The sequence below is a fragment of the Penicillium taxi genome, assembly GCF_028828555.1.
Source record: "Penicillium taxi strain IBT 34144 chromosome Unknown utg000005l_segment0_segment0, whole genome shotgun sequence".
Classification (NCBI taxonomy): Eukaryota; Fungi; Ascomycota; class Eurotiomycetes; order Eurotiales; family Aspergillaceae; genus Penicillium; species Penicillium taxi.
This window is the reverse complement of record NW_026643207.1, coordinates 2423839-2451505: the sequence shown is the minus strand read 5'-3', so window position 1 is coordinate 2451505 and position 27667 is coordinate 2423839. Positions and strand designations below refer to the sequence as shown.

The 27667-nt window shown below is 46.0% G+C and overlaps 12 protein-coding genes across 12 annotated transcripts; 5 read left to right on the top strand and 7 right to left on the bottom strand.

Annotated features, from left to right (window-relative positions):
- Positions 1 to 1351: 1351 nt before the first annotated feature.
- Positions 1352 to 4205, top strand: hmt1 (putative vacuolar ABC heavy metal transporter (Hmt1); the record flags this gene model as incomplete). Its single annotated transcript, XM_057210902.1, has 2 exons — positions 1352 to 1699; positions 1806 to 4205. The coding sequence occupies 2 exons, from the start codon at positions 1352 to 1354 to the stop codon at positions 4203 to 4205; spliced, it is 2748 nt and encodes a 915-aa protein (XP_057060445.1).
- A 638-nt stretch (positions 4206 to 4843) lies between these two features.
- Positions 4844 to 5727, top strand: N7495_008250 (Mth938-like domain-containing protein; the record flags this gene model as incomplete). The annotated part of the gene is made up of 2 exons (XM_057210901.1): positions 4844 to 5372; positions 5528 to 5727. 2 exons carry the CDS (start codon positions 4844 to 4846, stop codon positions 5725 to 5727), a joined length of 729 nt encoding a protein of 242 aa, XP_057060444.1.
- A 250-nt stretch (positions 5728 to 5977) lies between these two features.
- N7495_008249 (alkaline phosphatase) lies at positions 5978 to 7853 on the top strand (the record flags this gene model as incomplete). Its single annotated transcript, XM_057210900.1, has 2 exons — positions 5978 to 7493; positions 7549 to 7853. 2 exons carry the CDS (start codon positions 5978 to 5980, stop codon positions 7851 to 7853), a joined length of 1821 nt encoding a protein of 606 aa, XP_057060443.1.
- Positions 7854 to 8140: 287 nt separating this feature from the next.
- Positions 8141 to 8411, bottom strand: N7495_008248 (uncharacterized protein; the record flags this gene model as incomplete). The annotated part of the gene is given in 2 exon segments (XM_057210899.1): positions 8141 to 8176; positions 8193 to 8411. 2 exon segments carry the CDS (start codon positions 8409 to 8411, stop codon positions 8141 to 8143), a joined length of 255 nt encoding a protein of 84 aa, XP_057060442.1.
- Positions 8412 to 9666: 1255 nt separating this feature from the next.
- utr2 (putative cell wall glucanase (Utr2)) lies at positions 9667 to 11063 on the bottom strand (the record flags this gene model as incomplete). The annotated part of the gene is made up of 3 exons (XM_057210898.1): positions 9667 to 10394; positions 10452 to 10889; positions 10952 to 11063. The coding sequence occupies 3 exons, from the start codon at positions 11061 to 11063 to the stop codon at positions 9667 to 9669; spliced, it is 1278 nt and encodes a 425-aa protein (XP_057060441.1).
- Positions 11064 to 13168: 2105 nt separating this feature from the next.
- N7495_008246 (acyltransferase family protein) lies at positions 13169 to 14467 on the bottom strand (the record flags this gene model as incomplete). The annotated part of the gene is made up of 1 exon (XM_057210897.1): positions 13169 to 14467. The coding sequence occupies one exon, from the start codon at positions 14465 to 14467 to the stop codon at positions 13169 to 13171; it is 1299 nt and encodes a 432-aa protein (XP_057060440.1).
- Positions 14468 to 14847: 380 nt separating this feature from the next.
- Positions 14848 to 16453, bottom strand: N7495_008245 (uncharacterized protein; the record flags this gene model as incomplete). The annotated part of the gene is made up of 3 exons (XM_057210896.1): positions 14848 to 15158; positions 15300 to 15751; positions 15837 to 16453. The coding sequence occupies 3 exons, from the start codon at positions 16451 to 16453 to the stop codon at positions 14848 to 14850; spliced, it is 1380 nt and encodes a 459-aa protein (XP_057060439.1).
- A 537-nt stretch (positions 16454 to 16990) lies between these two features.
- N7495_008244 (hyaluronan synthase) lies at positions 16991 to 18913 on the top strand (the record flags this gene model as incomplete). Its single annotated transcript, XM_057210895.1, has 4 exons — positions 16991 to 17437; positions 17500 to 18111; positions 18164 to 18289; positions 18341 to 18913. The coding sequence occupies 4 exons, from the start codon at positions 16991 to 16993 to the stop codon at positions 18911 to 18913; spliced, it is 1758 nt and encodes a 585-aa protein (XP_057060438.1).
- Positions 18914 to 19565: 652 nt separating this feature from the next.
- Positions 19566 to 20382, bottom strand: N7495_008243 (peptide-methionine-S-sulfoxide reductase; the record flags this gene model as incomplete). Its single annotated transcript, XM_057210894.1, has 3 exons — positions 19566 to 19599; positions 19686 to 20004; positions 20103 to 20382. The coding sequence occupies 3 exons, from the start codon at positions 20380 to 20382 to the stop codon at positions 19566 to 19568; spliced, it is 633 nt and encodes a 210-aa protein (XP_057060437.1).
- Positions 20383 to 21198: 816 nt separating this feature from the next.
- On the bottom strand, positions 21199 to 24302 carry N7495_008242 (kinesin family protein; the record flags this gene model as incomplete). The annotated part of the gene is made up of 2 exons (XM_057210893.1): positions 21199 to 24046; positions 24106 to 24302. 2 exons carry the CDS (start codon positions 24300 to 24302, stop codon positions 21199 to 21201), a joined length of 3045 nt encoding a protein of 1014 aa, XP_057060436.1.
- A 1573-nt stretch (positions 24303 to 25875) lies between these two features.
- Positions 25876 to 26368, bottom strand: N7495_008241 (uncharacterized protein; the record flags this gene model as incomplete). The annotated part of the gene is made up of 2 exons (XM_057210892.1): positions 25876 to 26307; positions 26366 to 26368. The coding sequence occupies 2 exons, from the start codon at positions 26366 to 26368 to the stop codon at positions 25876 to 25878; spliced, it is 435 nt and encodes a 144-aa protein (XP_057060435.1).
- Positions 26369 to 26604: 236 nt separating this feature from the next.
- Positions 26605 to 27292, top strand: N7495_008240 (uncharacterized protein; the record flags this gene model as incomplete). Its single annotated transcript, XM_057210891.1, has 2 exons — positions 26605 to 27061; positions 27126 to 27292. The coding sequence occupies 2 exons, from the start codon at positions 26605 to 26607 to the stop codon at positions 27290 to 27292; spliced, it is 624 nt and encodes a 207-aa protein (XP_057060434.1).
- Between the last annotated feature and the right edge of the window lie 375 nt (positions 27293 to 27667).

The following is a 27667-nucleotide window of genomic DNA, read 5'->3' as shown; positions in this document are numbered from 1 at the left end:
CAACACAGAGCTCAGATTGAAATCGTACAGACACTGCAGGTGATTTCCCGACATCTCCGATGTGATTGATAGGTTTCAAGGAAGGGTCTGCATATATGTTTAATTGTGAGTACTATGTATGATACCTAGGTAGGTTCTAGGTAAAAGACCGGAGATAGTTGGTTGTTATAGCTAGGGTAATATAGCTACCTAGGTAGGAGTTTATAGCTACGAGTTTAGATATTTAAGCTCTATCAATACTGCTAGGAACCTACCTGGGGTAGACATAGTATGATTATACTTCTTTTACATGAAGATATGGAAAACAAATAACAGGGTAGGGCTAAATCGGCTAAATCAACTAATGAAATCTAATCGGCGCTCAGATACTCTCCATGGTATGGTGGTTGCACATCAAATCTAGATTGGTCGAGTACTTTCCCTCTCGATAGGTATTTACTTATTCTAGGTATACTACATTCATACTATTTGATATTTGATATATTGGGATATTATATACATGCGTTATTCCCTTTACCTAGGTACAATTCATTAGCATTCCTCTATCAACATTTGCTATTTCCCGCTTCTTACGTGTTCTCGATTCTTGACCCTCTTTTTAATCCTTCTTCCCCACCCTTGTCTTTGCCATTCCCATCCTAGTCTTCTATTATTGAAAACTGGGATTATCCACGTTCTGATTCCGACGTAGTGGTTCGGAACAGGGCAGGAATTCTACACAACTACTTTTTATTTTTGGGTATCAAAAACACCCAATTCGAAGCTTTGAAGTATTTGGGATCTTTGACAAACGTTGGTGGAGTCTTGAATGCATTAGCTGCATTCCAACGTATTCGACTTTCGACTCGACACACCGTCATTCTCCCTTTTTAGCCTTCGTTTTTTATTTTATTTTATTTATTATATTTCATCTCCATTATAAAAGGTTGAAAGTGAGTAAAACCCTTTCCTTCAATTTTGTCCTCTATTACTTTGCCACCCCGTGACCATTCTTCATCCCTAAGGTCAGCATCTAAGACGGACTTTTGCTTTTTTCCACTTCCCTTTTCTGTCCCAATCCTTATCAGCCTCACACCATTTTTATATGCATCTCATATGCTAAGTTTAGATTCCTTAAGTCCCGAGATCGTGACCATCTGCCCCGCGTCCGTCCGCGATCATTCCTCCTCGCGTCGATCCTTAAGCCATCAGTCGTTTCCGATCCGAACCCGGCCCCCTCCCCCTCCTTCTACTTTACTATCAAGTAGATTCTGGAGGGATTTCGTGTCATGGAAATCGTCTGAATATATTTCTTTCCTTTATTTCTTTTTATATACCACATTGGAATCGACCAGTGAGAGATCGGTTCATCATGGATCCCCATGCAGCTCTTGAGCTGCTGGAGTACCTCCGAATATGCTACCCAATCTTCACCCTAATACTCTTTGTCGTGGCCTTCATTGCCGTCACTATGATAACTGCCACCAAGGCTCATAAGATTGATTCACAAGGACTTGGCCCTGGTGGAAGACCTCTTCCCATGCGCTCCCGAAGCGCGCGTGTTTTTCGCAATACACAGGGTTTCTCGAAAAACACCAAACGCATCTTTAATGGGTTATCTATTGCTGTCCTCTTGACATTTCTGGTTGATGCTACCATCTATATCCTACATGTAATGGTAGCGAGATCTGAGCATTGGTGGCGCGGTCAGTCACAGGTGGTACGTATCGGTGGGAGATTTCAATAAAAAAAGAAAGACAGAGAGAGAGAGAGAGAGAGAGAGAGAGGGAAAGAAGAATTGGCATGAGCTAACTGGTTGATTCTAGGTGTATATTGTCGGCTCTTTTTTTGTCTACGCAGTCCTACTCATGACATTGATTGATACGACACCATCTCCAACACTCGCTCAATTTATTTGCTGGTCGGTAGCTATTCCGATCGAGCTCGTTATTCTTAGTACATCTCTATCACTATACACCTCAATCCACCATGAACCTATTGTCGGAAATCCCGAGGGTGGCCGCCTTCGCAGATCCATTACCTCGTGGGAATATGCAGAGGTCATCACCAGCAGTGTCCGCATTCTTATTCTGCTTACTTTGGTTCTTGTCTACGCCAGCCAGTCTATCACCACTAAGAGCCAGGATCAGCAAGCTAGTCTCCAGGTCGATGGTGTTACCGAGTCCACCGGTCTTTTGGATTCTTCCCATGCAGAGAATGGTCATGCCAACGGTGCCAACGGCAATGCCTATGGCGCAACAAATGGTACTGCACACTCCGAAGCTGCTAAACCGCAAGATCCTTGGGTCCGCCCAACGTCCATTCCTTCTACAAGTTGGTGGGAATATCTGAGTGGTTACTCGCTCTTCTTCCCATACCTGTGGCCGTCTAAATCACGCCGCCTGCAAATAGTCGTGGTTCTCTGCTTCATCCTTCTCATTCTGCAGCGAGTTGCCAACGTCCTCGTGCCCTACCAAGTGGGTGTTGTCACCGACGCCCTTTCTAGGGACGATGAGGCTGGGTTCCGTGTTCCGTGGTTCGAAATCTTCATGTATGTTGTTTACCGATGGCTACAGGGAGGTCAGGGTCTTCTCAGCTCCATGCGCTCCAGTCTTTGGATTCCCGTCAGTCAATATTCCTATATGGAGCTTTCGACTGCTGCCTTCGAGCACGTCCATGGCCTTAGCTTGGATTTCCACCTGGGCAAGAAAACGGGCGAAGTTCTGTCGGCCCTGAGCAAGGGTAGTTCGATCAACACCTTCCTAGAACAAGTCACCTTCCAAGTCGTTCCCATGTTGGTTGATCTGGGTATCGCGATTGGTTATTTCTTGATATTTTTTGACGTATACTACGCCCTCGTGGTCGGTATCTCGACCTTCGGATACCTTTACGTGACCGTTCGTATGGCACAGTGGAGAGCGGAGATCAGACGACAGATGGTCAATGCTTCACGACAGGAAGACGCAGTGAAGAACGACTCCATGGTGTCATACGAGACTGTCAAATACTTCAATGCGGAGAGATACGAGTTTGACCGTTATCGCGACGCCGTGGGCACCTTCCAAAAAGCAGAGTACCACGTGCTCTTATCCCTCACCTTGCTTAACACTTGTCAAAATACCGTCTTCATGTTCGGTTTGCTGCTCACGTGCTTCATTGCTGCGTATCAGGTCGCGATTGGCCAGCAGCCCGTGGGTAAGTTTGTCTCGTTGTTGACATATATGGTTCAACTTCAAGGGCCGTTGAATTTCTTTGGAACTTTCTATCGGTCCATCCAGTCCGCTTTGATCAATGCCGAGCGGATGCTGGAATTGTTCCGAGAGCAACCTACTGTCGTCGATAGCCCCCATGCTGGTACGCTGGCTACCTGTCGGGGTGACATTCGGTTCCAAGGTGTCAAATTCTCATATGACACCCGCAAACCCGCACTAAACGGACTCACTTTCCACTGCGAGCCTGGAACTACCACTGCCTTGGTCGGGGAGTCCGGCGGTGGCAAGTCCACAGTCTTCCGTCTGCTTTTCAGATTCTATAATGCTGAGAAGGGTTCTATCCTCATCGACGGGCACGATGTCGAGGACGTCACTATCGACTCTCTGCGCAAGCATATAGGCGTAGTGCCACAAGACACAGTGCTTTTCAATGAGACATTGATGTATAACTTGAAGTACGCCAACCAGGCCGCTACCGATGAAGAAGTCTACGATGCCTGCCGAGCCGCTAGTATTCATGACAAGATCCTCGCGTTCCCCGATGGTTACAACACCAAGGTCGGCGAGCGTGGCTTACGACTCAGCGGTGGTGAGAAGCAGCGAGTGGCAATTGCCCGCACCATCATCAAGAACCCTCGTATCATTCTCTTGGATGAGGCTACTGCTGCTCTTGATACCGATACCGAGGAGCACATTCAAGAAGCCCTCTCCACACTTTCCCAAGGTCGCACAATGCTCGTTATTGCTCACCGTCTGAGTACTATTACGACGGCAGACCGAATCCTGGTTTTGTCAGATGGCCAAGTGGCCGAAAGCGGTACCCATGAAGAGCTGTTGGCTCTCAAGGGTCGATATGCCAGCATGTGGCGGAAACAGATCCGGGCTCAGAAGGCTGCAGCCGAAATCCAGGTCCTACAGGACCGGGCAGAGCGCATTCGCAACGCTACAAACAGTGATGATAGCTCCAGTCAATCGGACGAGGACCGCAAAGCCACCCGCCGCCCAGCCCACTAAGTGATTGCACTGCATTGAACGTCTGTACAGGATCATCAACTCCTTCCGCATTTTGTTTTTCTCCCTTATCTTTTCTTCAATGTGCATATGCTATTTTTCTTTTTTCTTTTTTCTTTTTTCTTTTTTCTTTTTTTTTTTTTTTTTTTTACTTCATTGACCAAGGTCAGCATTGACCGAGGAAAAGCCAATGGTGGGCAGTAATGTGTTCGGAGATTAATTATATGGATCGCGTGAATTCATTTTTGCGCCTTTATTCTTTTCTCCTCCATCTTCCATTTCGGTTCATTCATTCTGGGTGCCTTGGTTTTATTTCATTTCCATTATTCTGTCGCGATTTCAAGGCGTTTGGGGCTTTACGACGCATGACATTCTTTTTTACTTGTCCTTGTTTCATATTTTGAGGTGCAATACGGTCACGGTTGACATACCTGGAAATAAAAGGCTAGATTAATTACTTAGGCCGCTGAGACGGATACATTAATACAAAAGGACATTCAATATATTCGGTTATCCATTAAGATGTACTCTGTAGAAGATTTAGATTGTAGTTCTGGTTGCCAAGGAATCAGCGGGTACTTCCCCGAAGGTTGTTGTTAGTCGTCACTTTTTCCAACCTCAACATCACAACCCTTTGCGCAATGCATTCCCCATCATCCCAGCTACTGCGTGCTTTACGCACCTCACTATCCAACAGCCCAGCCTCTATCAATCTGCGTTCGAGTTCTTCCCGATTCCCATATGCCATCTCACAATGCGCCGTCTCTCTGCCATCTACACGGCGTAACCAAAGCTCTACAATTCGACCAGAGCGCATGGTTTCTCGCTCCCAGCCACACAAGCCCGCCAGTCATGACCGCGGTCCGCAATCTGGTGAAAACACGCAGACAGACTTTGCCTCGTTGGATGTGTTTAGCAATATTCCGGCACCTTCAACTTCCATCGACGCTACACTAGACTCGGGCTTCCACCTAAACAGTGGCGTCAGGATCAAAAATGGTGACGGCCTGCTGCTTGTAGGCGGCGAGGCATTTGCGTGGCGGCCATGGAAAACTGTCAAGGGTGCGGATAATGACGACGCAGCCAAAGCAGGCATGATCAATGCGAAGGGTCAGTTCGAGCTAGGTGAAGAGGCATGGGGACTTCTAAGCTTAGTGTGGCCTCGGCCAGGTACGGAATCTCCTCTTCTCATCCTCTTTTTGTCCTATGGCACGATGGTTATGGGCAGCTGACACAGGTCATCTGCTCTGTTGGTGCTACACATTATTTGAATACGTGGCGAAAACTTTATATATCTGGTTTGCTGATGTCTCTCTTTCGGTTAGATCTGCTCATTATTGGGCTTGGTAACTTCATGTCTCCGCTTTCGCCTGAGACGAAGCGCCATATCAACTCTCTAGGTATCCGGGTGGAGATTCAGGATACCCGGAATGCTGCGGCGCAGTTCAATCTTCTTGCTACGGAGCGCGGCGTTAATGACATTGCGGCCGCTATGATTCCTATCGGATGGAAGGGAAAATCGTAATAGTAATAGTCTACGGAATTGAGAATTCTATGATATGGTTGTGAGATAGTTCTGTAGAACTAGTTGTTTGTAATCCTTGTATCTAGCTTCAGATGACCCAGACCTCAGACTAGTCATGTGAGTGGCTGCTTATCTTATCTTTCCTGCATAAGCTGGGCCCGATCGCTCAGTCCCTGACTCCACTAGCCTTCACTACTACCATCAAGAGCTCAGTATACCTTAACTGAGCTCAATTATATCTTACTTAGCTATGACTCCTGGTGAGTCCTTACTGGTACCGCGCCTCTCCTCCGACGGATCCTCTTTACGAAATGAGGATGAGGACGAAGCGCTCTTGACTGGGCAACGGACACACCGCCGAGATGAAGGACGACGGGGCTGGGGTTTCTGGCGGGAGGTGGGCATGTTTGCCTGGGCTTTCATTGCTACAGCTATAGTCATTGTACTTGCCGTCGTCTATCAACATGAAACCAAAGCTCACAATGTGTCGGATGGAACCTGGGGCCCAAATGGCAAGCCGACCGGCAAGCGAAACCTGATCTTCATGGTCTCCGATGGCATGGGACCGACTAGTCTATCGATGACAAGAAGCTTCCGCCAGCTGACAGAGGGATTACCGATCGACGACATCCTAGTTCTGGACCAGCACCACATCGGCACATCTCGAACAAGATCTAGCAACAGCTTGGTGACAGACTCGGCAGCTGGAGCGACTGCTTTCTCATGCGGACTCAAAAGCTACAATGGTGCTATTTCTGTGCTACCTGATCACTCTCCTTGCGGAACCGTTCTTGAGGCCGCAGCGCTGGCCGGCTATAAGACTGGACTGGTTGTTACAACCCGTCTGACTGATGCAACACCTGCTTGTTTCTCCTCCCACGCCAATCTGCGATCTTATGAAGATAGCATTGCGGAACAACAAATTGGTCAAAACCCGTTGGGAAAGGTTGTCGATCTCATGATGGGTGGTGGACGATGCCACTTCCTGCCCAATACTACCGAGGGAAGCTGCCGCGGCGATGACCGTGACATTGTTGACATTGCCTCAAAAAATGGATTCAGCTACTTGCAGACTCGGGCTGAGTTTGATGCGCTCAACGGTGGTTCTGCCGTCAAATTGCCTTTGTTGGGTCTTTTTGCTAACACTGACATTCCCTACGAGATTGACCGCCGCTCTCAGAACGATGTCTATCCATCCCTGGAGGAAATGGCCCGCACTGCCTTGAATGCTCTGAGCGAGGCGACTCGCGATAGTGAGCAAGGGTTCTTCTTGATGATCGAGGGTTCGCGCATCGATCACGCTGGTCATGGCAACGATCCTGCTGCTCAGGTCCACGAGGTTATGGCCTATGACAGAGCGTTTGCTGCCGCTTTGGAGTTTTTAGAGAAGGACTCGACTCCCGGTGTCATTGTCAGCACATCTGACCACGAAACTGGCGGTCTATCTGCTGCAAGACAGCTGCACACGTCCTACCCGGAGTACCTCTGGTACCCCCAGGTTCTTGCTAATGCAAACCACTCTAGTGAATATGCCGGCGCCAAGTTTACTGAGTACACTTCTGGAGAAGGTAAGGGCCATGACGATTCGAAGAAAAAGTCATATGTCCGTAAGACTTTGCTGGAGAAGGACCTGGGTATCACCGATGCTTCAGATGAGGAGCTAGAGGCTATTATTCACGCTAAGCCAGGCGTCCCACCCACTTATGTCTTTGCCGACATGATTAGCCGTCGAGCCCAGATTGGCTGGTCTTCCCACGGGCACTCCGGTAAGAAACTTATCTCTTCAAATCTAACTCAGTCCGCTAATATGAATCCGTCTAGCTGTCGATGTCAACATCTACGCATCCTCTAAAAAGGACGCTTGGCCTTTGCTTGGCAACAACGAGAACACCGATGTGGGGTCTTTCCTTGCGGACTACCTTGATCTGAATGTCGCTGCTGTCACCAAGAAACTTCAATCCTCAGCTTACTGGAGCACATCGGGAGATGCGTCCTCTGATCAAGAGAAATACAGCTGGATGGGTAACCCTCTAGGCTCGAATGTCCAAACAGAAAGCTTTGACTCTTACCACGGCGACTTCAAGAAGCGATCACTTGATGATTGTGGCTGTGGTGGACTTCATTGAGTACATGAGGTACTGATTGTTTTACTACAAATTTCCTTTGGTTCATCTTCCGTCATTCTTTGGCATCATCTAAATTTCGCATTGCAGGATAGTCATTATTTGAAACTTTACAATAGACAAGATACAAAACCTACAAACAAGTCAAGCCCAGAAACAAGTCAACATTTGCTACCTCGTGAGTAGCCTAAGACTCATTGACTACTAGAAGCTCAGAATATCAGAATCTCAGAATCTCAGAATCTCAGAAGGGGAGCAAAACATCACCATCGCAAGTCTGCTTTAAATATTCAAGTTTGCAGAGGGAGCACACCGAGGACACCAATCTGAAACATCAGTTACCCACTGAATGATATTCGTATCAGCAAACTGGTTATTCACCAGAAAGAGCGGTTGTCCGTCCTGCACAATGACACGAGGGGAGCAGTTTGGTTTTGGATCCCATGGAAGAGCGTAGAGGTTTCGCTGATTAGGGTCATTGATACGGAATAGTTGATCGTATTGATCTTGGCAGAAGCCTTGGTCTAGCTCGAAGAGGTAGTGTTGGCACTCCCAATACATTATACCTCTGAAGAAGCACATCGTTGATTTTGTCTTGGAGGTGTTGTACGGTGCTGTGTGTACTGTACCTGACACTGTAAGTTATAGCTTAGTTAGATGATCCCTGGGTATTTTGGAAAGAAATACTTACCACTGATTGTGTAGAGGGTGACTGAGTGCCAACGTTGGGGCTCGGCAATCTTTAACTTGTAACTTTTGAGTGTGAGGTTGAGGTTTAATAGGTAACAAAAGATATTCTATGCTGAGATGATATCCTTCTACCGACCGAAAGAGCCTGGTATATTAGTTGCTAGGTCAGAAAAACTCATAATCTTTCCAAGATCCTCTCAGGGTAAGGTTAGATGGGAGATGACTGACTGAGCAGGTATCAATGTCTTCCACAAAGACATTACCATACATAGTTATTTATAATCCACCCCAAAGCTGAAAGAGGAATTGTATGAGGATACAAAGCTATCAACTCTGTATGCCTTGAAATGTACTGCATGAATGCACATGTACATACCAAGCCTCCTCGTTTGTACTGAAATCATAGTGATTTATAACAAGTAGAGCCACAGATCCACAGCTGGACGACACATATTGTTGTATATCTTTGGCTTGTTCAACTAGACAGAATCATGATCACCAAGGACGAAAAACTGATAGGCGTAGTGTCTTGGTATGAAACTGTATAGAGATCTCCAGGGCTGACCCCAGTCTCCACGTGGTGGAGCATGAGGTGGGTTCCTGCATGGGCCAAGTATGTCCATTGCCCCACTGTTAAAGGAAAATACAGTGCAGCATTGTAGTACTGCATGGACTGTGCATCTTGAGTGTTTATCCTTTTCAATTAAATACTTTGACATCCACATAGGAGCTAGGAGCTGTAGGTGTGTAGGACGCAGATTCAGAGCATACAAATAATTTTGATCAAGATGAGCCACCCTGATTATTACATATTCCATAATATGGAGAAAATATTACATTCAAGCAGGGATCAAGATCCAAGGAAAAGAACCATTCATAAATAAATCAATACACCGTATATTTGGGGTGATCAGAGAAGTAAAAAGCCGAAAGGTATATCGAGGTTGAAAGGGGAATAGTAGGTCAAAAAAGAAATGCAGTCGCCATAGTACATACAAGGTATCAGTTCATTCAGAGTTTGTGCAGGGGGTCAAAAAGATGGAAGAATATATGTACTCGAGGGTAAGAGTATGTAGAAATAAAACATGTCAAGAATATGTAGAAAAGGAAGAGTTGACCGAGACGTTTAAAGTGTCACGAGAACGACAACAGCCACCAGCACAGCGAAGAACGAGCCCCGAAGAACCCGCTCATTCTGGCCAGCAGCACCGCCCTTGCTAGAGGCGCTAGTGGTGGTACCCTGGTTGAAAGTGGTATCAGTGGTTGAGGCAGAGTCAGAACCGGTGCTAGAGTCAGTTCCAGTTCTACCACCAGAGCCACCCTCGTTGGTGGGCACACTGTCGCTGCCAGTGACGGTGCTGCTGCTGTTGGCACCATAATCCATGTCCAAACCGGTAGCACCAAGGGAACCCAGAACGGTGGAGTTACCAGTGACCTCGACATCGGCCTGCAAGCCAGAATCGGAAGTGTAGAGGTATGAAGAGTTACCCTTTGTCACGGTGCCATCGGGAGTGGCGTAGCAAGTGACGTCGATTTTACCGAACTCGGCGTAGTAGTAGCCCTTGTCCTGGATGTCCTCGCTGTCCCAGTTAATATCACCACCAGCCCAGTCGATAGTACCCTGGGCTGAGGTGGATGCACCGGCGGGCCACAAAGACAGCTGCATACGGGAGGGAGTCTGGGGGTACTGGTAGGTGTTGGAGGTGGAGTTGTAGGTATCATTCTTGTTCAGGGTGCGCATGACGGTGCCGTCAATGATCCACTTGGTGGTGTCGGGTTGCCAGTCAATCTCATACGTGTGCCAGTCGTTGAAGGTATCCTCGCCAGAGACACTGGCATTAGCGCTGTTGTGCCCTGTTCATAGTGTTAGTTGTTATCTTCCTAAGAAATATCACAATCAATGAGACCTACAGTCAAGAACACCCTGCCAGTAGTAGTTGGTCTGCACGGCAGTCAGATCGGCACCGACCCACTCGTAATCGATTTCGTCCTTCACGTCGGACAACAGGATGAAAGCAGTCACCACACCCTTGCCACGGCTAGACTTGACCTTTCCAGAGATAGTGCCGTACCAGATATAGTGGGTGTTAGCGAAGAGGGTGCCAACGCTGTTTTTGGGCATGGTCACAACCAGGCTGTCGTTCTGGATCTTGGGGTAACCGCTGTAGACCCAATCCTTCTCGGAGGCATCGCCGAGATATTCGGTGTTCAAGATGGCGCTGTCGAGGTTCTCCCAAGTGTAGCTCTTTTCCTCACAAATAGGCATGGGAGCACACGCGCCGATGGAGTAAGAAGCCTGGGGGTCGCAACCACCCAGGCAGTATGCGCCGGTACCACACTCGCCATATTCTGTAACATAACTTGTTAGCAAAACATAATATTTGTCATGATCCTGGAAGAAAGATACTCACGAGAACAGCAAGGTTTGTCCTCAGGACACTGACTGCTGGCGCTGCAAGTGATAGTAGTAGCGCCCAAGGCAGTTGCCGAGAGGGCTAGGAGTGCAGTCGCGAATCGGACCATTGTGTGATACTAGTATGCGGGAATTATGAATGTGAGACCAAAAAGTCAACAGACCAGATGAGATATCCGGCAATAGGAAAGGATCACAGTAAAACGAGCGAACTGTGTAAAGTAGCAGAAAGAATGTCTGTCTTTGGGGTTATTTCTTGAAATAAAAAATGAGGGACGGGGGCAAACTTAAGGGTAATGCAATTACCATAAGTTCGAAGCCCGAAACTAAACCAAATTGGGAATAATTGTGACTATCAAAAGGGAGGTCAATGGAAGCCAGGGACTGGTAGGATCACACGCTAATCCTAATTCTGTTTAGTCTTGAATCAGTGAATGTCAATGCATTTGTAAGGGAAGGTGGTATTTCTCGGGTATTGGTATTTTACATCTTATCGGGTTGAGTTTTCATCTATTTCATATCTATCTCTTGTAGTGTTCCTAGAGTAATTGAATATTTTAAAGGATACAGTTATATAAGATTATAGTGTTATGATTTGATAACAAGTAAAAGTGAAACAATCATCCCAGGTGTTTGTGATAACATGTCCATAAAGTGGATCCTCCATAGTCCTCTTCCCCATACAATCCTAATGGACACATGACTTGGCGAGGCTAACATTTACCTTGCCACCTATTAAGCCAATAAAGATTATCTTTCAAAATTCCCATGGTTCTGTCTTGGATGTGACTTTGAGAGGCTTGATGAGGCTTGTGTTATTAATATCGAGTTCTGCATACCCGGAGTACATTTCAACGTGGCTGTAATGTAGTGGAAGTCATTTCCAGCATCGATCTACTCACTTCATAGATGTTCAAAAAAGTATAATCAGAATGGATACAGCATCAACTCATTGTAACAGAACTTCATAACTACCAAAGCCAGTCATCATTAAACACTAGGAATCCACTTACAAGTCTAATTACAAATGAGGAAGTCAGACCGATAATCTATTGACGGTAAGGATCAGGGATCAAACAAGTCAATGGATGTTTATACAGCAAATCATAAACAACAACCACCTTGCCACTTCAAGTTTCTTCGATGGGCTATTTAGATGGAGATCTGTTTACATAGTGTTGATAAGCTACCAGCCAAAGAATGTGTCAATCTCAGCAAGGGGCCCGGGTGGGCTTTTGTGGCTGCGCCAATTTTCATAGTATGTCTCATAATGCGGATCATAAGTAGATAAGGAAAATCAGATCCAGGGGGATCGTAGAGCTTTGAATCTTGTCGGTTCCGTTGTTTCTGCAAATCTAAATTTATACAGCCCACAGACTATGAATTTGTTGGTTCACGTGCGATGGTTTTCCCTTTCGGGTTAACGTGTCTCGGCAAAGGAAGTACAGCAAAGACTTCGGAAATGAGATTCTAGCATACTATTACCTAGATAATTCTTTTTTTCAATCAAACGAATCATTGTTTGTATAATACTTAAAAGCCTTGATCATACATCAGCCGAAGATCCCGAAGATCCCGAAGATCCTGATTTGCGTGGAATTCAGGGCCGATCATGTGATTGCCACTATAAACAATCCCAGTCCACTCAAAATATCTGACGTAGCTTTAATGTTCCCTATGGAATGTGATACATATTATTCTCCGGAGGTTCACAGACCTTGAACTCGGAATGTAGATGGTGACGTGTGCTTAATGATATACCAACTCCGCACCTTGATATGTAGGTACCTCTCCAGGTCTAAGGCTACCTAGGTCCGCCTGTAGTCAATTTGGAAGTTAGTTAAGAAATGGCAATGAATTTACCTAGGTAGTCACAACTTACTTGATGTATCCATAGAGCTAGCATGAATTCGTTGAATGATCCATATTCCAACCTTTGGAAGGTTATAGCCCACGACAAAAGTGGGCCATGTAGACCTGGGCATATCTTGGTATGAATGCTAACTCCTGGGTTTCTCGACTCATACATCGACTCTCACCAGTAGGACTGCCTGGAACTGTAGGTGTACATTGAGGTTCGCTCTATCTACCTCCAGGGATATGTATGCCCAGGTGGATGTATCTTCCGGATATCATTTATTCCGAGACCAATACGAGATATCATTCGTAGGAAAGTTTGAGCAATGTTTGATAGAACCGTGGGGTACCCAGACATCTACCTGGTGACCCATCTCTCAAACCTTTTTGCAACCTCCACGCATCGTTCATCAATGTATCGCGTATACAAGTGTGCCACATAAATATTGATCACAGCAAGAATAACATACCCCACAAGCCAAGAGAATGCAAAGGGAAAGGTGCGCTCGCTGGCTGTATCTCCAGGATATCCCTCTCGCGTAACGACAAACCAAAGGAAATCTCGTATAGGGTCGCGAACGAGGTGATATATTGATTGATGCACCAGGTAGAGCGAGAAAGAGATTTTGCCAAGGTATTGCATCGGGCGTGAATTCAGTAATCGTTGAAGATAACCCGACTTGCCGATCGCATAGACAATAAGCACGGAACCTGCCGTCTTCCAGCATTTGCTCACAGTTGCCCAGTCATTATCCCAGCGCGAAGATTCAACGAGTTTTAAGAATTGATATCCGGGTGGGAGGAAACCATCGTCACTGAGACACACCAGGTGGATACCGAAGATGAGGCACACGACAGTTCGGATAGTGTTGAAATTTATCGACCTAATTCCAGTTGTCCAGGTCTGTATGGAATAATAGGGAAGTTTTGCTTCCCCGTCCGTGTTCTCTTGTTCGGACAAGATTCGGCTTTCAGCTAGATATAGACCTGCCAAGAATGCGAAGATGTCCCATAGCCCAAAGTAGAACCAGTATGCCACCAGCGATGCTAGTGCGATGCGCCGAAGCTGTGGTCGCCAAAATGCAAATCCCAATACCGTGATATAAATGACGCAGGAGCCACGGAACTCAAATGGCATAGTCCAGAGTTGTCCATTCAAGCCGGGGTTTCCCTGGAAAGTGATGATATTCAGCATATCCATCATATAGCGAAACAAATAGGTGATGTGAAACCAGGGCGCCGTCCATGGTTTCCGGCCCCAAACAACCTCGTCCCCAAAATTCCAATGGAAAATATTACAGAAATATAGAATTTGGGAGATAGTGGCAATACAAAAGACCGGCAGGTAGATGCGTAGGATTCTGCGAGTGACAGCAGAAGAGAGTCGGCGCAGGAAGTCGCTACTACTGCTTCGTAATCGTAAGAGATTCACTGAAATTGCATAGCCTGAAATGACTAGAAATAATGGAACCATGGCATGAGCTGCAAACAAAATTCGTATCGGTGGTAGCTGAATAAGCCGTCGATTCTCTTCTGGAGGATCAGCCCAGTATGAACGAAACGCTACATCTAAGACACCACCCATAAAATAGTGGTCGGTTGCGACAATAGCTGCTGCGATACCCCGTAGGCCATCGAGCCATGTTGTGCGTTCCATGATCTCTTCGAGTATGCTGTTTGAACCTTGGAATAAGACAGTATTAAGTAAACAGCCAGCTTTTAAAAGTTAAGACAATTTAAAATATTAGATGAGATTAAGTGGGGTCTTTTCAGGCTGCGGTAAGGGAGCCTACCTATCACTAACACTAGTTATTCACTGCATATTGACTAACCAGTTATAGAATTTTCTTGCGCTAATCCAAAGACCCTTTTCCCCCTTTAACTTGACCCACCTGAGCACTCGGCTTTCTCCATCCCAATTTACGGTTCTTGCCGATCAACTGTACTGTGTACGAAGGTACATACTACGGAGTATCTGAATTAAGATTTTTCGAGTTACATACTCAGATGAGTCTTATTCTTTATAGAGATATATCTTCAGCTTTGGCATCCCCAATTCTCAACTCGTCGTGGCATCCATCCACTAACCCATGGTAAACTCGTTTGTCGTCGTGAATCGCCCTCTGGAATACCGTTCCCCAAGAGAATCATACTATCCATCTTACACCGATCCTCGTAGAAAGACCACTGAACGCATTCTGCCCAAGAAACACAAGCAGCTTCACACGCATCAACAGATTCCCAAGCAGTGCGCCAAACTTCTGCGGACTCCACTGTGCTTGGTGGTTGTGCCTCAGCCGCAACACTAGATTTGATTTCATATTTCGAGGACCAGTTATCCCACCACTCTACCCGGGAGCGAAGGTAAGGAGCAACCATCGCCTTGTAGATATCGCGATATTTCAAAGATTCCTAGATAAGTATAAGCTTTGCATTTCGCAATATTCCAGCATAACATACCTTCTCAAAGTCCCAGGACTGCTCCAGACTATAAAACCTCGCTACATCCTGTCCATGCGTATGGTGCCAGCTGTATACAGGCTTGCACCAGTTCGCTGGCTCAAACCATGTAGACCAGTGTGCCTCTGGGTTAAATCCATATTTGAAGCGGCTTTCATCGACAGTCTCGCCAAATTGTATACCATATTCATGCAATACATGGCCCAGGATATGATCACCGCAACCATGAGCTTCGGTAAAAGCTTCAAATTTCTCAATGATATCTGGGTCCTTGCCGAAACTTTTCTCCCATGCGCCTCGAGAAAGAGCGAATCCAGAGCCACCGTGAGCAAAGTAGTCACCGTGGATCCAGGCCAAGCTGCCTAGATACCACGACTTCTGATGGTCGAAATTCTCTAGATGACGCAGGAGATTGGGGAGGAAGATGTATGAATCGTCTTCCATGAAAATGTACCATTTGGCAATTTTGGTCTCCCCGGCCCTCTTAATAATGGGCAGAAACTTGTATTTATCACTGCATATCTTGTTAGAACTTCGACGAAAAAACAATTGAGCTTGGAACTCACAGCTTCCAACCTCCCGGTGGTCCGGCTGCATCACCTGGCATGTTCGACATTTCTGCATAGTTCTGACGCGCCTCATAGTCCTCTTGCTGGAGGTAAGGCTGGAAAGTCTCGGATTGGCGCACTTTATCAGAAGAGTTTGCTAGGATGTCAATGATCTCCCACTGGCCAATAGTTTCCGAGTGGTCAGAGTAGATTTGGATGTTTTCCGGCTTGATGCGATTTGCAGAGAAACTTGTAGCCATGTGAATAGGAACACGTTTCCACAAGACTGTGGCCCCTGTCTTGAACATGAGAACTACATCGTCTGTTGTCAATCCCTCAGACTGTTGTAGGGAATCACTGGAGACCTTTGGATTGGCAGATGGAGCAGTTGAAGGGACGACATCGCTGGCAGTCTTCACTTCAGCGACTTCATCTTGTAATTCGGTCAAATCATTATCAGAGCTTTTCTGTTGTGAAGTCTCAACGATGAATGTAGTTGGCACTTTTTGTGCGGGAATCTCCAACTCTTCCTGTGGATCGGGACGATCTAGTTCGAAATGATAGAAAAATATGATCAAGGTCAATAGCATAATCCCCACAGGGACTATGCGATTGTCCTTGTAAAAGGACTTCATGGTATCTGAGGAAATTAACTAAGTCGATGAGACATGAATTCCAAGGTTCTTAAATGCTTATGCGCCTTTGCTTATGCCAAGGTACTGAGGCGGCAGGCAGAGTCGCATGTGGGGTCAGGGTCTTTGCTGGTCGAGTGCCACTAGTGCCGAATGAAAAGGGGCCTGCGATCTTATTCGTCGAGATCAACAATACGAGAGAAGAAAAACACGAGAGAGGGTCAAAATTGGTATCGGAAGGGCCGGGAAATTGAGCAAATGCACTGGTTCTTGAATCCTTTATTAATAGCTCGGCACATGTTCATATCCATTCTAAGGCTGCTCTTGGTTACTACCAGAAGAAGCTAATTATGGGGCTTGGAAGCCTAAACGAAGACCGAAAAAAATGCTAAATATAATTTTTATTAAATAAGGAGAATCATTGATAATCATTTGATTGACTTTCATTTCTAGTTCTGAAATCGTGAATCTTCTATTTCTCCGAGATCTTTTAGGTCCTTTCAAGGTTCTGTAAGCACTTGAGGGCGAACGGACTTAATCATGGAGAAATTGTATACCAGGCTCCCCATGTTTGAACAACGGGGACCTGAGATATCTCGCTTTCGACAGTTTCTTAATTTCCTGGGATGCTTGATTGTAATCCCAGTCTACTCATATATCACCGGTTATACACGTCACCCGTTAACTTTGGACATTCTGTTGACAATTTTTGCCGCGGAGTACAATCGTTTTTCAAATGAAAACCGTCGCCGACAAATACGAAGTCCTGCCCAAGCTACTCAAGATGTCGAAAAGGGAAGCCATATTTCTGGAAATCACGCTCAGGAGTCAGAGTGTATGGCTGCAATTGTCGGCTATCGTGAAGATCCCGAGTTGTTCTCCCGTGCTTTGGATAGTTACAAGGGTGTAGCAGAGTGTCGCTTCCTCCTTGTGGGCGTTGACGGCAATGAACAGCCTGATATGGAGATGGTTCGGGTGTTCAAACAGGTAAGCTATAATCTTGAAGCTTTAAAGCTTCTGTTGGCCCTCTTTTCTGACCTTTTCTCTAGGTATTTCCAGACAGATGTGCAGTCATTCATATTGATGAGCCGCTTGGTGAAATGGCGATGCAGACTTTTGAGAAGCTATCAGCTCTTGACGGCGACTCAAAAGCTCCGCAGAAGTATATGGAGACGGCTATTGCCCATTGCTGCCAGGTGGCTCGAGAGATCCTAGCAGAGCATGACTTGAGACTAGATCAGCCCGATGGGGTCAGAAAGTTGTGTCTTTATCAACCACACCTCCATAAGAAAGGCATTATGTTTACAGCCTTTATCTTTTCGATCGTTATCTCTGAAATGATCGGGGTTGAGTATCTTTGGTCGTCTGACTCGGATACAATTATTCTACCTGACTCTCTCCGTAGCACTATTGAGACGATCAGCGGCGACCCTCATGTTGGAGGAGGAAGCTCGGGACTAATTGTTCATAATGAGAATGATACCATAACCACCAAGCTTGGTAGCGTTGTCTACTGGTCTGAGCTGTACATGACGCGTTCTACTTCAACAGCTTCAGGTACTAGTGACTGCCAGAGTGGTCCCAGTTCAGCTTTTCGCATCAGCGCCCTTCCAGCTGTGTTGTACCCGTGGTACACCCAGACAGTGCTTGGACATCGCATGGTCAGTTTCTCTTCATTTTCATTTACTCCAAATCTCTGACAATTTGATATAGATTGTTAATGAGGACCGTCATCTCACTACCAACCTACTCATGCGCGGGTGGACGGTGACTTATGTGTCCGATACATTGACTGCAACCGACACTCCAACTACACTTAGCCGATGGATCATGCAACAGGTAACTTCATCCATGCCACTTTATCTAGTTACACCACTAATGTATGAGTAGGTGCGCTGGAGCCGCGCCGGCCACATTGAATCTTTCCAACAACCAAAAGTGTACCTCCTGACCCACCCACTTTTCTTCTGGGCTGCTGTAAAGCGAGAAATTGGCCCTCTGCTAGGCTTTGGCTACGTCCTCTACTATCTCATTACTGGGAAATGCTTCGCCTATTTTAATTGGTACGATGTGGGCATTCGTGTTGCGTATACACTTTTGTATAATTTCTTCCGCAATCCAGACCGGGGCCCGACTAACTACTGGCTCTGGATTGGACCGGGACTTCTATTCTACAATATACCCCTTCCGATGATTCATCTGTGGAGTTTGATCACGGTTTTCCAAGACGGATGGGGAACCTCCATGCGGTCGACTGGGGAAATGTCTAAGCGTGGCCAGGCCTGGAAACGATGGAAGGATTTGGGGTTCTTCGTTGTTTGGATGGGCATTGTCGGTGGAGTAGTCGCCAGAATGGCGGCTCAAATGGCTGGGTGGGATGAGATTCGTATAATCAAGGCTATTGCTTTGGGTGTCGTGATTCCGTCAGCTATATCATTCTATGGGCTGGTGGTTTGTGAGTGACCGCACTTAGAGCTGCGTCAGTTTCCCTCACGTTTAATTTTGTACATAGGTATATTTCAGATTTATAGATACCAAAAGATGCACATGTGAGACGTTCAATTAAAAAACAAGGGCTTCTTAAGGTTTAGAGTTGAGTTTGAGAATGTTGTTTCAACCTTATTATCATGACGAATGACCCTGTCCTTTAACCTTTATTAGATAAGTTTCAGGTAAGCATTGGTTAACTACGACAGTTGAACAGAGAGATAGAAACTTGGGATGGTATTGGATTATAACTTGGCCAATGGCGAGGACATTCATTTTGAAAGATAATTTTGTAAGTAAATTAACAATTCAGCAGTGAAAGACTTTCTAATTATTTTCGACATTATTCCCTCCAATTTGACCAATCATATTGATTGAAACACTTTCTGTTAGCCATCAAGCACTCATTGTCTGTGGACTGGGAATGAAGTTTCACCCCAAGAATGATGTGCCTGTCACTTCTGACGAAAATCAACCTAGCCGTGGCGCGAATTTGAAAGTGTAAAGCATGGTCCCAGCAGCTTCCATAGGATATGCTCTCAAGATGAACAGAAATATAGCAGAATGCTCGCAGATAGTAGACTCAGGTCTTCGGAATGGTTATAAATTTTCATAATTTAGGTCCAAGTCAATCCGAGAGAGGAGGGAAGTCCCGCACAAAGCTTGAAAAGAGATGAGAGGTTAGCGAATGGACAAGACAAACATAAATTGAGAGTGGATCCTCCCATTCTCAAGAGGTTACACATACTGTGCCGGGCACTCATATCCAGCGGGGTTTTTGTGGAGGTACAATTGGTGGTAATCCTCTGCATCCCACCATGTACCAGCCGGTACGACCTTTGTCGAAACAGCCTTCTTATACCACTCCTTGCTGACCTTATCGGTCAAGTCTTGCGCGATCTTCTGCTGCTCCTCACCATGTGTGAAGATCATACTGCGGTACTGGGTACCAATATCGGGACCCTGTCGATTTGGTGTCGAAGCATCGTGCATACGGTAGAAGAACTCAAGGAGTTGGCGGTACGTCACGATAGAAGGATCAAAAGTCACCTGAAGAGCTTCAGCATCTGCACCAAGAGAGGAAAGTATTAGTCATTTATTCAAATATTTAAGTATCCTTCATCAGGCAATTGAAAAGTTCTATTCAAGGGAAAGAAAGTCTTACGTCCAGTATCACCACCGCATACAGCCCGGTAAGATGGTGTATCAATATGGCCACCAGAGTAGCCAACTTTTGCGTCGAGCAAACCTTTGCCGTTGCCGAAGGTTTTGCGGTACAGGTGCTCGACGCCCCAGAAGCAGCCAGCTGCGACGGTGGCTTTTTCAGTGACTGTAGACATTTTGCGTGATTGAGACTCAGAAGTCAGCGAGAGTAGTGGCACGCTTGTGGAAAATGGGCGGAAGAGTCGTGAGAAGAGCGAGGTTATCGGAGAAGCGATAGTCATCTACAAAATTTCGGTGGGGCCGTGAAGAGAAGAAAGCGGGGTGACAACTCTCGAGTTAGTATTTTCAGAGATTGTGAATTGAATCGCAAGGGATAAGTAGCTAGAGCTTCGAATAACTATGGGAATACAATGTACTGTAAACAGCAAGAATAGCAAAGAACCGTGATGGCGTCATTCATCATGACAAAGCAGAGTGGAGCTCCCATCTGAATATGATAACTATTAGGGTTTCTTCGTATATACGCGGAATCAAGTTTGCCTCATAGGCGAGAACATTCTATTACTATCCCCTCTATATCACATGACTTATTGTTACATAGCAACAGATAGCAGTGCCACTGGAATTTCTGCGTGACATGTGAGGTAGTAAATATGGAAACCATAATTATCAGGCTCAACTATTTTAGTGGCAACAGGATAGTTGATGCTTGACGATATTGAGGGCCTGAGATTCAAGGCGACCATATACGACCATGGATGGTAAATATACGAAGAAATCATAGAATCTGATGAAAAAAAAATATTGAATAGAGCCAGAAATATCATAATCAAGTAAAAGCCACCTGGGTAGTCAATGTACACTTTGAAAAGAATATGTCAAATGAATGAGAAAAAACTATCGGCCGAACTCTGTTGTGAGCTTGAGGAATCAACAATAAAAGCGAAATGACAAGAAAGAAAAAAGGAGACACCAGTTCTACTTTGAATAATGAGCTTTGAGAAGCACAGGGAAAAAGAGGGATCATCTAAGCCAACGCCATGAGCACCGATCCACCATGACCGAAAAAAGGGACAATCGCTTTGAAAATGCAAGATCTATCGCAATCCACCATGAGTCAAGTCAGGCGTGCGGTTCACAGTAGGTGCGGCCAAGATACTGAGACGAGTAGCTTCTCTGCCAGTAAGGCTGACGCGACGGGGTCGAATGTCTCCTCCCACGGTAATTCGTCGGCCAGTGTTTTTCATCACGGGCAAAGATTGAGGACTCAGTACATGAGGTTTGGTCTCCATCTCTTTATCGCTCTTGACCATTCGACGGGCCTGCGAAGCTGTAAACATGTGGTTCTCGTTTGGAGAATTGCCATAGGTAGTAGCCGTGGGGCTACGGCGACGCTGGACTCTAAGAGAACCGCCTGACGTCGATGGGCCGAAATTGCCATTCGAGATGCGGCGCATGGCGGAGTTAATCTTAATTGCTTCATCTGTCCCCGCTCCAGACTTCCAATTGACATTACTCTCGGGCACTGGACTGCTTGAAATGCTGCCAAGACTGGGACTTCTGGATAAAGTGCCACTGGGACTCCGAACGGCAATTCGTGATGGCCGATCTGCAGGAGATGCACGATTTAAGAAACTGCTGCCTTCAATATTGCGGAGTGGTGAATTCTCCATGTCAGATATGGGAAGAGAGATTGAAGGTGGCGGAGCAAGGGGGGAGCTGCTCTCTCTTTTGGACAAGAACCCAGCCTTAAATCGACTGGTATTTTTCTGGACGTTCAATGTTGGTTCAATCGAGGATGGAACCGGAGATTGTCTGCTCGACGGAATGACCCGAGGAATGTTTCTTGGAATAGGGGATGGAGCTAGGGGCAAGGACGGCTCTTCCAAGTAGCTATCATCCGCGGGTGCAGAAGGGGGCTTCAGGGGCGACTGTTTGAATTCAAACAGAGGGCAATTCTCTTCATCGTCCTTCCAGCGAACTGATCTTTTAGGGGCTGTTGTCTGGACCTTCTTTGGGGTGAAGCTGACACTTTTTCGGTTGCCTGCAACCTTGCGGCGACGAGGAGAGCTTTTCTTGGGAGAGACAGGTGCAGTTGGAGCAAGCTGCACGGAATAATTTATTGGCCTAGCAGCTGGCATTCTCACCAGGCTGTATCTCTTCTTGGGCTTAGCAGGACTGGCTGGTTTGGCAGAGGCTTGCGTGGTTGGCAGTGTCGGCAGGCTACCATCCGATTTAACCAAGCCAGATGTGGCATCTGAGCAATTTTCCAGCATCTTCGTAAGAATCGCATGACCTTTCTCCATGGCCTCATCTGCGCTCAACTGCATGATGTCTTCAATGGACGCGATCAGCTCAAATTGGGCCTGTAGCAGTACCTGAATGGCAACTACTTCTCCAGCCTTATCTTGCTCCACAACCACAGACAGCGCTTCTCGCTCGGCATGTGACCTCAGAAGCTCTGCCTCTTTTTCCAAGTTTGCAAAGTCACTTTGATCACTAATATCTACCTCTTGAAGCTGCTTCGTGGCGTTCTCAACGGCTGTGTTCATGGCTCTGTCCCAGGTGCACTTCGAAAGCCGTTGATTGTAGTGGTGTCTGCTACTCTCCAACTCAACAAGGATACCCTGTGCCTTTTTTCGAATCGCATACAGGTTGGAAAGTCCCTCGCCGTCTTCGCGCTCGGCGCATACGTTGTCAAATGCGGCTATCCAAGAAGACAGAATTCCGATACGGCGGGTGATCTGTCTTAATTTGAGCGTATTCGTGATCCGCTCCTGTCGGTCCTGTAAAGTATGCTCGTAGGCACTGCGAATACGAGCAACACTCTCCCGTAGCATGGCATCTTTCTTCTCAGTCTGTTTCTTGAACTTGGCAAAAGCTAGCTTCTCGGAGTCCTTCTGTTGTGCCTTGAGATCATTAATCATCTTCATTTGCTCGTCGATCTTGACCAAGAAGTCTTTGACATGTCGGTTGACATTGAAGACATTTCGCGTGACCTTGGTCTGAATGTTCTTTGCTCGGTTGGCATATCGTAGTGTATTCTGTGTTTCATCAAAGTGCTGGCTTGATGGGCTGACACAGACAATCATGACAGTCTTACAGTTTCCACCAAGCGCAAACTTAAGCAGTCGAGTGAGCTTGGAGTTACGATATGGAATGTGGTTGTGCTTTCGAGGGTCGCAGAGGGCGTTGATGCAGCTACCTAGAGCAAGTAGTGACTTATTGATGTTGGCACCTTCGAACAGACGTTCGCCTCGGTTCTTTGTGGCACTAGCTCTCTCACTTCCAGCAAGATCAATAATGCTCAGAGTTGCGACAGTATGCGGTTCATTCACGTCGGCATTTCTATCTTTCTGTGCGATGTTGACTTGGAGGACGGCGTGGGATCGTGATGAGGTGGCATTGGCTTCGGTTGGAGACATTGTACGGCATTCATTTCCTCGCACAATCATGTCCATGACCTGCTGCACATTTTGTGGATGATGGCTCGATAGACCAGCTACAGAGACTGATTGATTTGTGTCCTCCCGGAGCATGAGACCGCCCTTGTTGGTGCTGGGCATAAGTAAGTCACGGATAGTTTCATTGTAAATTTCAAGGTAAGAAAGTGAAATTTCAGTCGCTTTCTCATCCGATCGCTCCTCAATCCTTTCAAACAGCTCCTGCATAGTCATGAATATGATGCCGGGTTGCTGCGCTGTTCCAGTGATGGTATGCGTTTTTCCACATCCGGTCGCACCGTACGCGAAGACGGTCGCATTGTAGCCATCAAGGACGCTATCGAGAAGGCTTCGTGTGGTCGATTCGTAGACTTCGCCCTGGGAGGCATTTTGGTCGAAAATTTTGTCGAAAGCAAATGTTTGGTCCTTGACGCGCTTACCATTGGGCACGACACTCCGGGAGAATTTCTGGACAGGGTTGTCTTCGGGCGGATCGAATACCCTGACTCACTAGTAAGTAACTTGACCATATAAAGTTAATCGAAGGCATAAGATACGTACAAGCACCGGTCGTCGATAACCTTCACAATGGACCTGATTCCCTTCTGGTTGAGTTTTGGGGTCGGAACGCCTGCTAGAGATCCATCGCCAAGGAACAGAGTGTTGTCGTCGGACTTAGAGAACTGAGCAGCCTCTCTGATTGTAAAAGGTCGCACCCGGACTGTGACGGTGATGGAAGAGGCGCCATCAGATATCATGGTGAGATAATTGGAGGTTAGGTCGCGTTCCAGGGCGGTATGTGAAGCAGTTGGCGACACCCTGCGTCAGCAAGGCCAATCTAATTTTGTCGTAATGTTGGAGTATCGGAATGATGTCAAAATAATGATGAAGTGAAGAGGAATGCGTGGAGCTAACGGTGCAAGTTTATGGGGTATGGGATGCAATATTCTCCGAGGATCCTAAACATGATTTCATTTGTTGATGAGAGCGTGTGCTGTCCACTTATGGTTGCTCCGGGCAACGAGTGGTAATAGGGGGAAATTAACGTGGCATTAGTTCTGTCTACTAGTACTTTTTAACCTATAAATAGCTGTCATGACCTAATTTTTCGCCGCCTTCTTATCGCTACACTTGTAACCATCCTTAATAAAAAGAATATCCACACCAGACTCCTCGAATGTATCATGTGTCTCCTTGATTTTCTACATCAAGGTAGAAATATTGCTGGTTGACGCGTTTATATGAGTATGGGATTCATCCTCCGAAATAGGTTCTACTCCACAATACCATAACTCAATAGTACAGTTCAAAACAGTCTGTCTGATACTTCGAACAGATTTTCTTGAAAATTTGAGGCCTTGGAAGAAATAAAGGCGCTATCAGGGACGGAGTAGCAGCGAGGGCGCGGATCCGATTCTCGTGTATAATCTCATCGGAGATTCTGGGAACTAAACATTGGAACGAGAGTGCTGCGAATCTCTTTGTAACAAGGCATGAGATTTCCGAGGGTGAAAAGTTCTGGTTCATCACAGATACTGTTGGGATAGGCTCAGCCTCGGGTTTAAGTCTTGTTCTTCCTATAGTATAGTCAAACTTCTAGGGTATTTGGTTGGCTTCCAAGACTTCTTGGATGGTACTTGCCATGGAACTTGATCTTCTGGCTGTATACGAGAAGAGAGCAAATAACCGATACGCCTACTCTATTAGGGGAATTCTAGAACCCTTCGTCATCTACCACCATGCATCCTACTGTATGCGGAAAATATCGACAATGGTTACCAGAGGCTACCTAAGTAAGAGCGTGTTCGCTGGAAAACAGAATAGTCAGTCTCAGATTCGGATGTAGGTAAGAACATACGTTGCACGACTACAGGTCGAAGCCTTAGTAGTATTCGGCATTTTTGTTGGTTTGGAGAATATGCGAAAATGGAAAAAACATCGGGAGTAAGATTGGCTAAATCCACCAGGTAAACCAGTCTGAATACATAGCTATTAGTAGTGAAGATTCAGCCCAGATGGGTTTAGTCCAAACGTTGACATTATTGGGAAATCCGGGGAAGAAGACTTTAGATAAGGTCACGTGAGAGTGAGAAAATAGTGATGAAGGTCAAAGTGATGGTAATAGTGAAAGTAATAGTGAGAATGAGATGAAAGTGAGAGCAAGATTATTGATTAGCTTAATAGAATGTGGAATTCTTATAGATAATGAAAACCTCTAAAACCTAATTAATGCACAATGATACAAGCATGAAGTTTTGTCAAACCCACAATTCTTGTTTGATAAACAATCACTAGGTCCAAAGAGAGGCGAGGCGAGATCATTTTCTTCCTCTATTCTTCTTCCTCTTCCTCCTCTTCCTCCTCCTCCTCTTGGTCGAATTTATGAATCACCACATCCCAGTCAGGTTCATCTTCGCCTAGTGTAAGGAAACGGTATGCAAGTTTGGATCCGTCCTTGAGTTGGCATGTAGTCAGAGTGTCGACATTCCTTGCAGCTTTTTTGGATAAGTCTGTTTGAGGAGGGTGGTTCAGTTGGAGAGGCTTCCATCCTTCTGAAAGGTCGGCTGGGTCCACGGGGATACCAAATTGGATATTCTCATGATCATCAGGTATTTGGTCAAGATTATTTCCGCTCAATTTTAAGGCCTGTAGAAGCTGGTTCTTGGCTGATGAGATGGAATCTTGGGGGGATAACGAGAGGATAACTGTGGTTTTGTATTTCTTGAAGAAGATGGTAATATCACGCTCTTGTGCTTTCGGAGCCTGTTGGAAAGTTAGTTTTTGAAGAGCTTCTAATGTGCCATTTGAACCCAATACATACCATTTCAAAATATTTAAAAAGAGTGTGAAATGAACAAAGTGACGCACGTGGAGATAGTAATCCACCGCTGTATTCTGCCAAAAGAATGATACCGCCCGAACCACCGACTATGGTACCGCTCAATTCTGCCGCCCAAAAGGAAGATGCATCTTGGCGCCGTTTGATGCAGCGATGCCGCTTCCTCAAACTTCGCCTTCGACCTTTCATGACCACACATTGCAATGAATTCAACTACGAATATGGAGCCTAAACAGGAGTCTCCTGACTCTGCTCGTGAAAATTCACTTTTTCTGAAGTTGGTTCATTGGCATAAACTGTTCGAGTCCAACAGCCCTCCACGGTTAGGCATTGATGTTGATAAACGAATTCCCTATGCAACATTTGCTGCATTTTCCACAGGCCTAGGACTTGGATATCTACATGGCAGCAAAAAAGCTGGCTTTGTATTTCGGGCAGAAAACGCACATCGATTCCCTACCTCGTCAACAGGGTGGTTTCAATACCACAAGACGAAGAATTACATTTCCATAGTTGGAGGAGTGAATGATGGGGTCAAGATGGGCTTTAAACTAGGTGCTGGGGCACTTGCTTTCTCCCTTTTTGAGGAGACAGTTGACTATGCCCGGCATGAAAACAGGGATTTTTTGTCGACGGTAATAGCCGGATTGTCGTTTTCTGGGATATACAGTTTGCTATGTATGTCCAACCCCATAAGCATCTTGAGATGAATATTTTTACTGATGACTTTATTTCTTTCTAGCCCGCCATGATGTTTACACTGCTGCCCGTACTGCAAAGCTTGGATTGAAGCTGAGTCTGGTCTATGGGCTATTACAGGATGGCCTGGAGACAATGAAGGGAAATCATCCGGCTTATTTGGACTTTGTGATGGGCAGTCGGACACAAAAAAACGAAGGCTCTATCTGAGATCTGAGTTTATGGGACTTGTATGTCGAAATTCCATCTTCATTCGAATTTCCGTCCCTAGTTCTGGATCAACGTGGTGTCCAACAAAAGTCTGATGGCTCTATTCATGTGTCTCCTTGACTCATGATGATCTCTCATCTAAAACTGGGATGGTCAGTTTTTGATACATGGCTCAGATCATAGGTGGTAGACATACGCGACGTCGGTCCGTCTCCCTTTTGAACTCAGTACCATAACAACAGTGATACCCCCATATCGGATCCAGAAGTCATCAATGTCCGAGCCTGTCTCAGCCTTCTCTTTTTTTTTTTTTTTTTTTTCTTACTTCCCCGAGACTAGTGGAAGAACTCCTCCTGAAGAGCATATTCTTTCTAA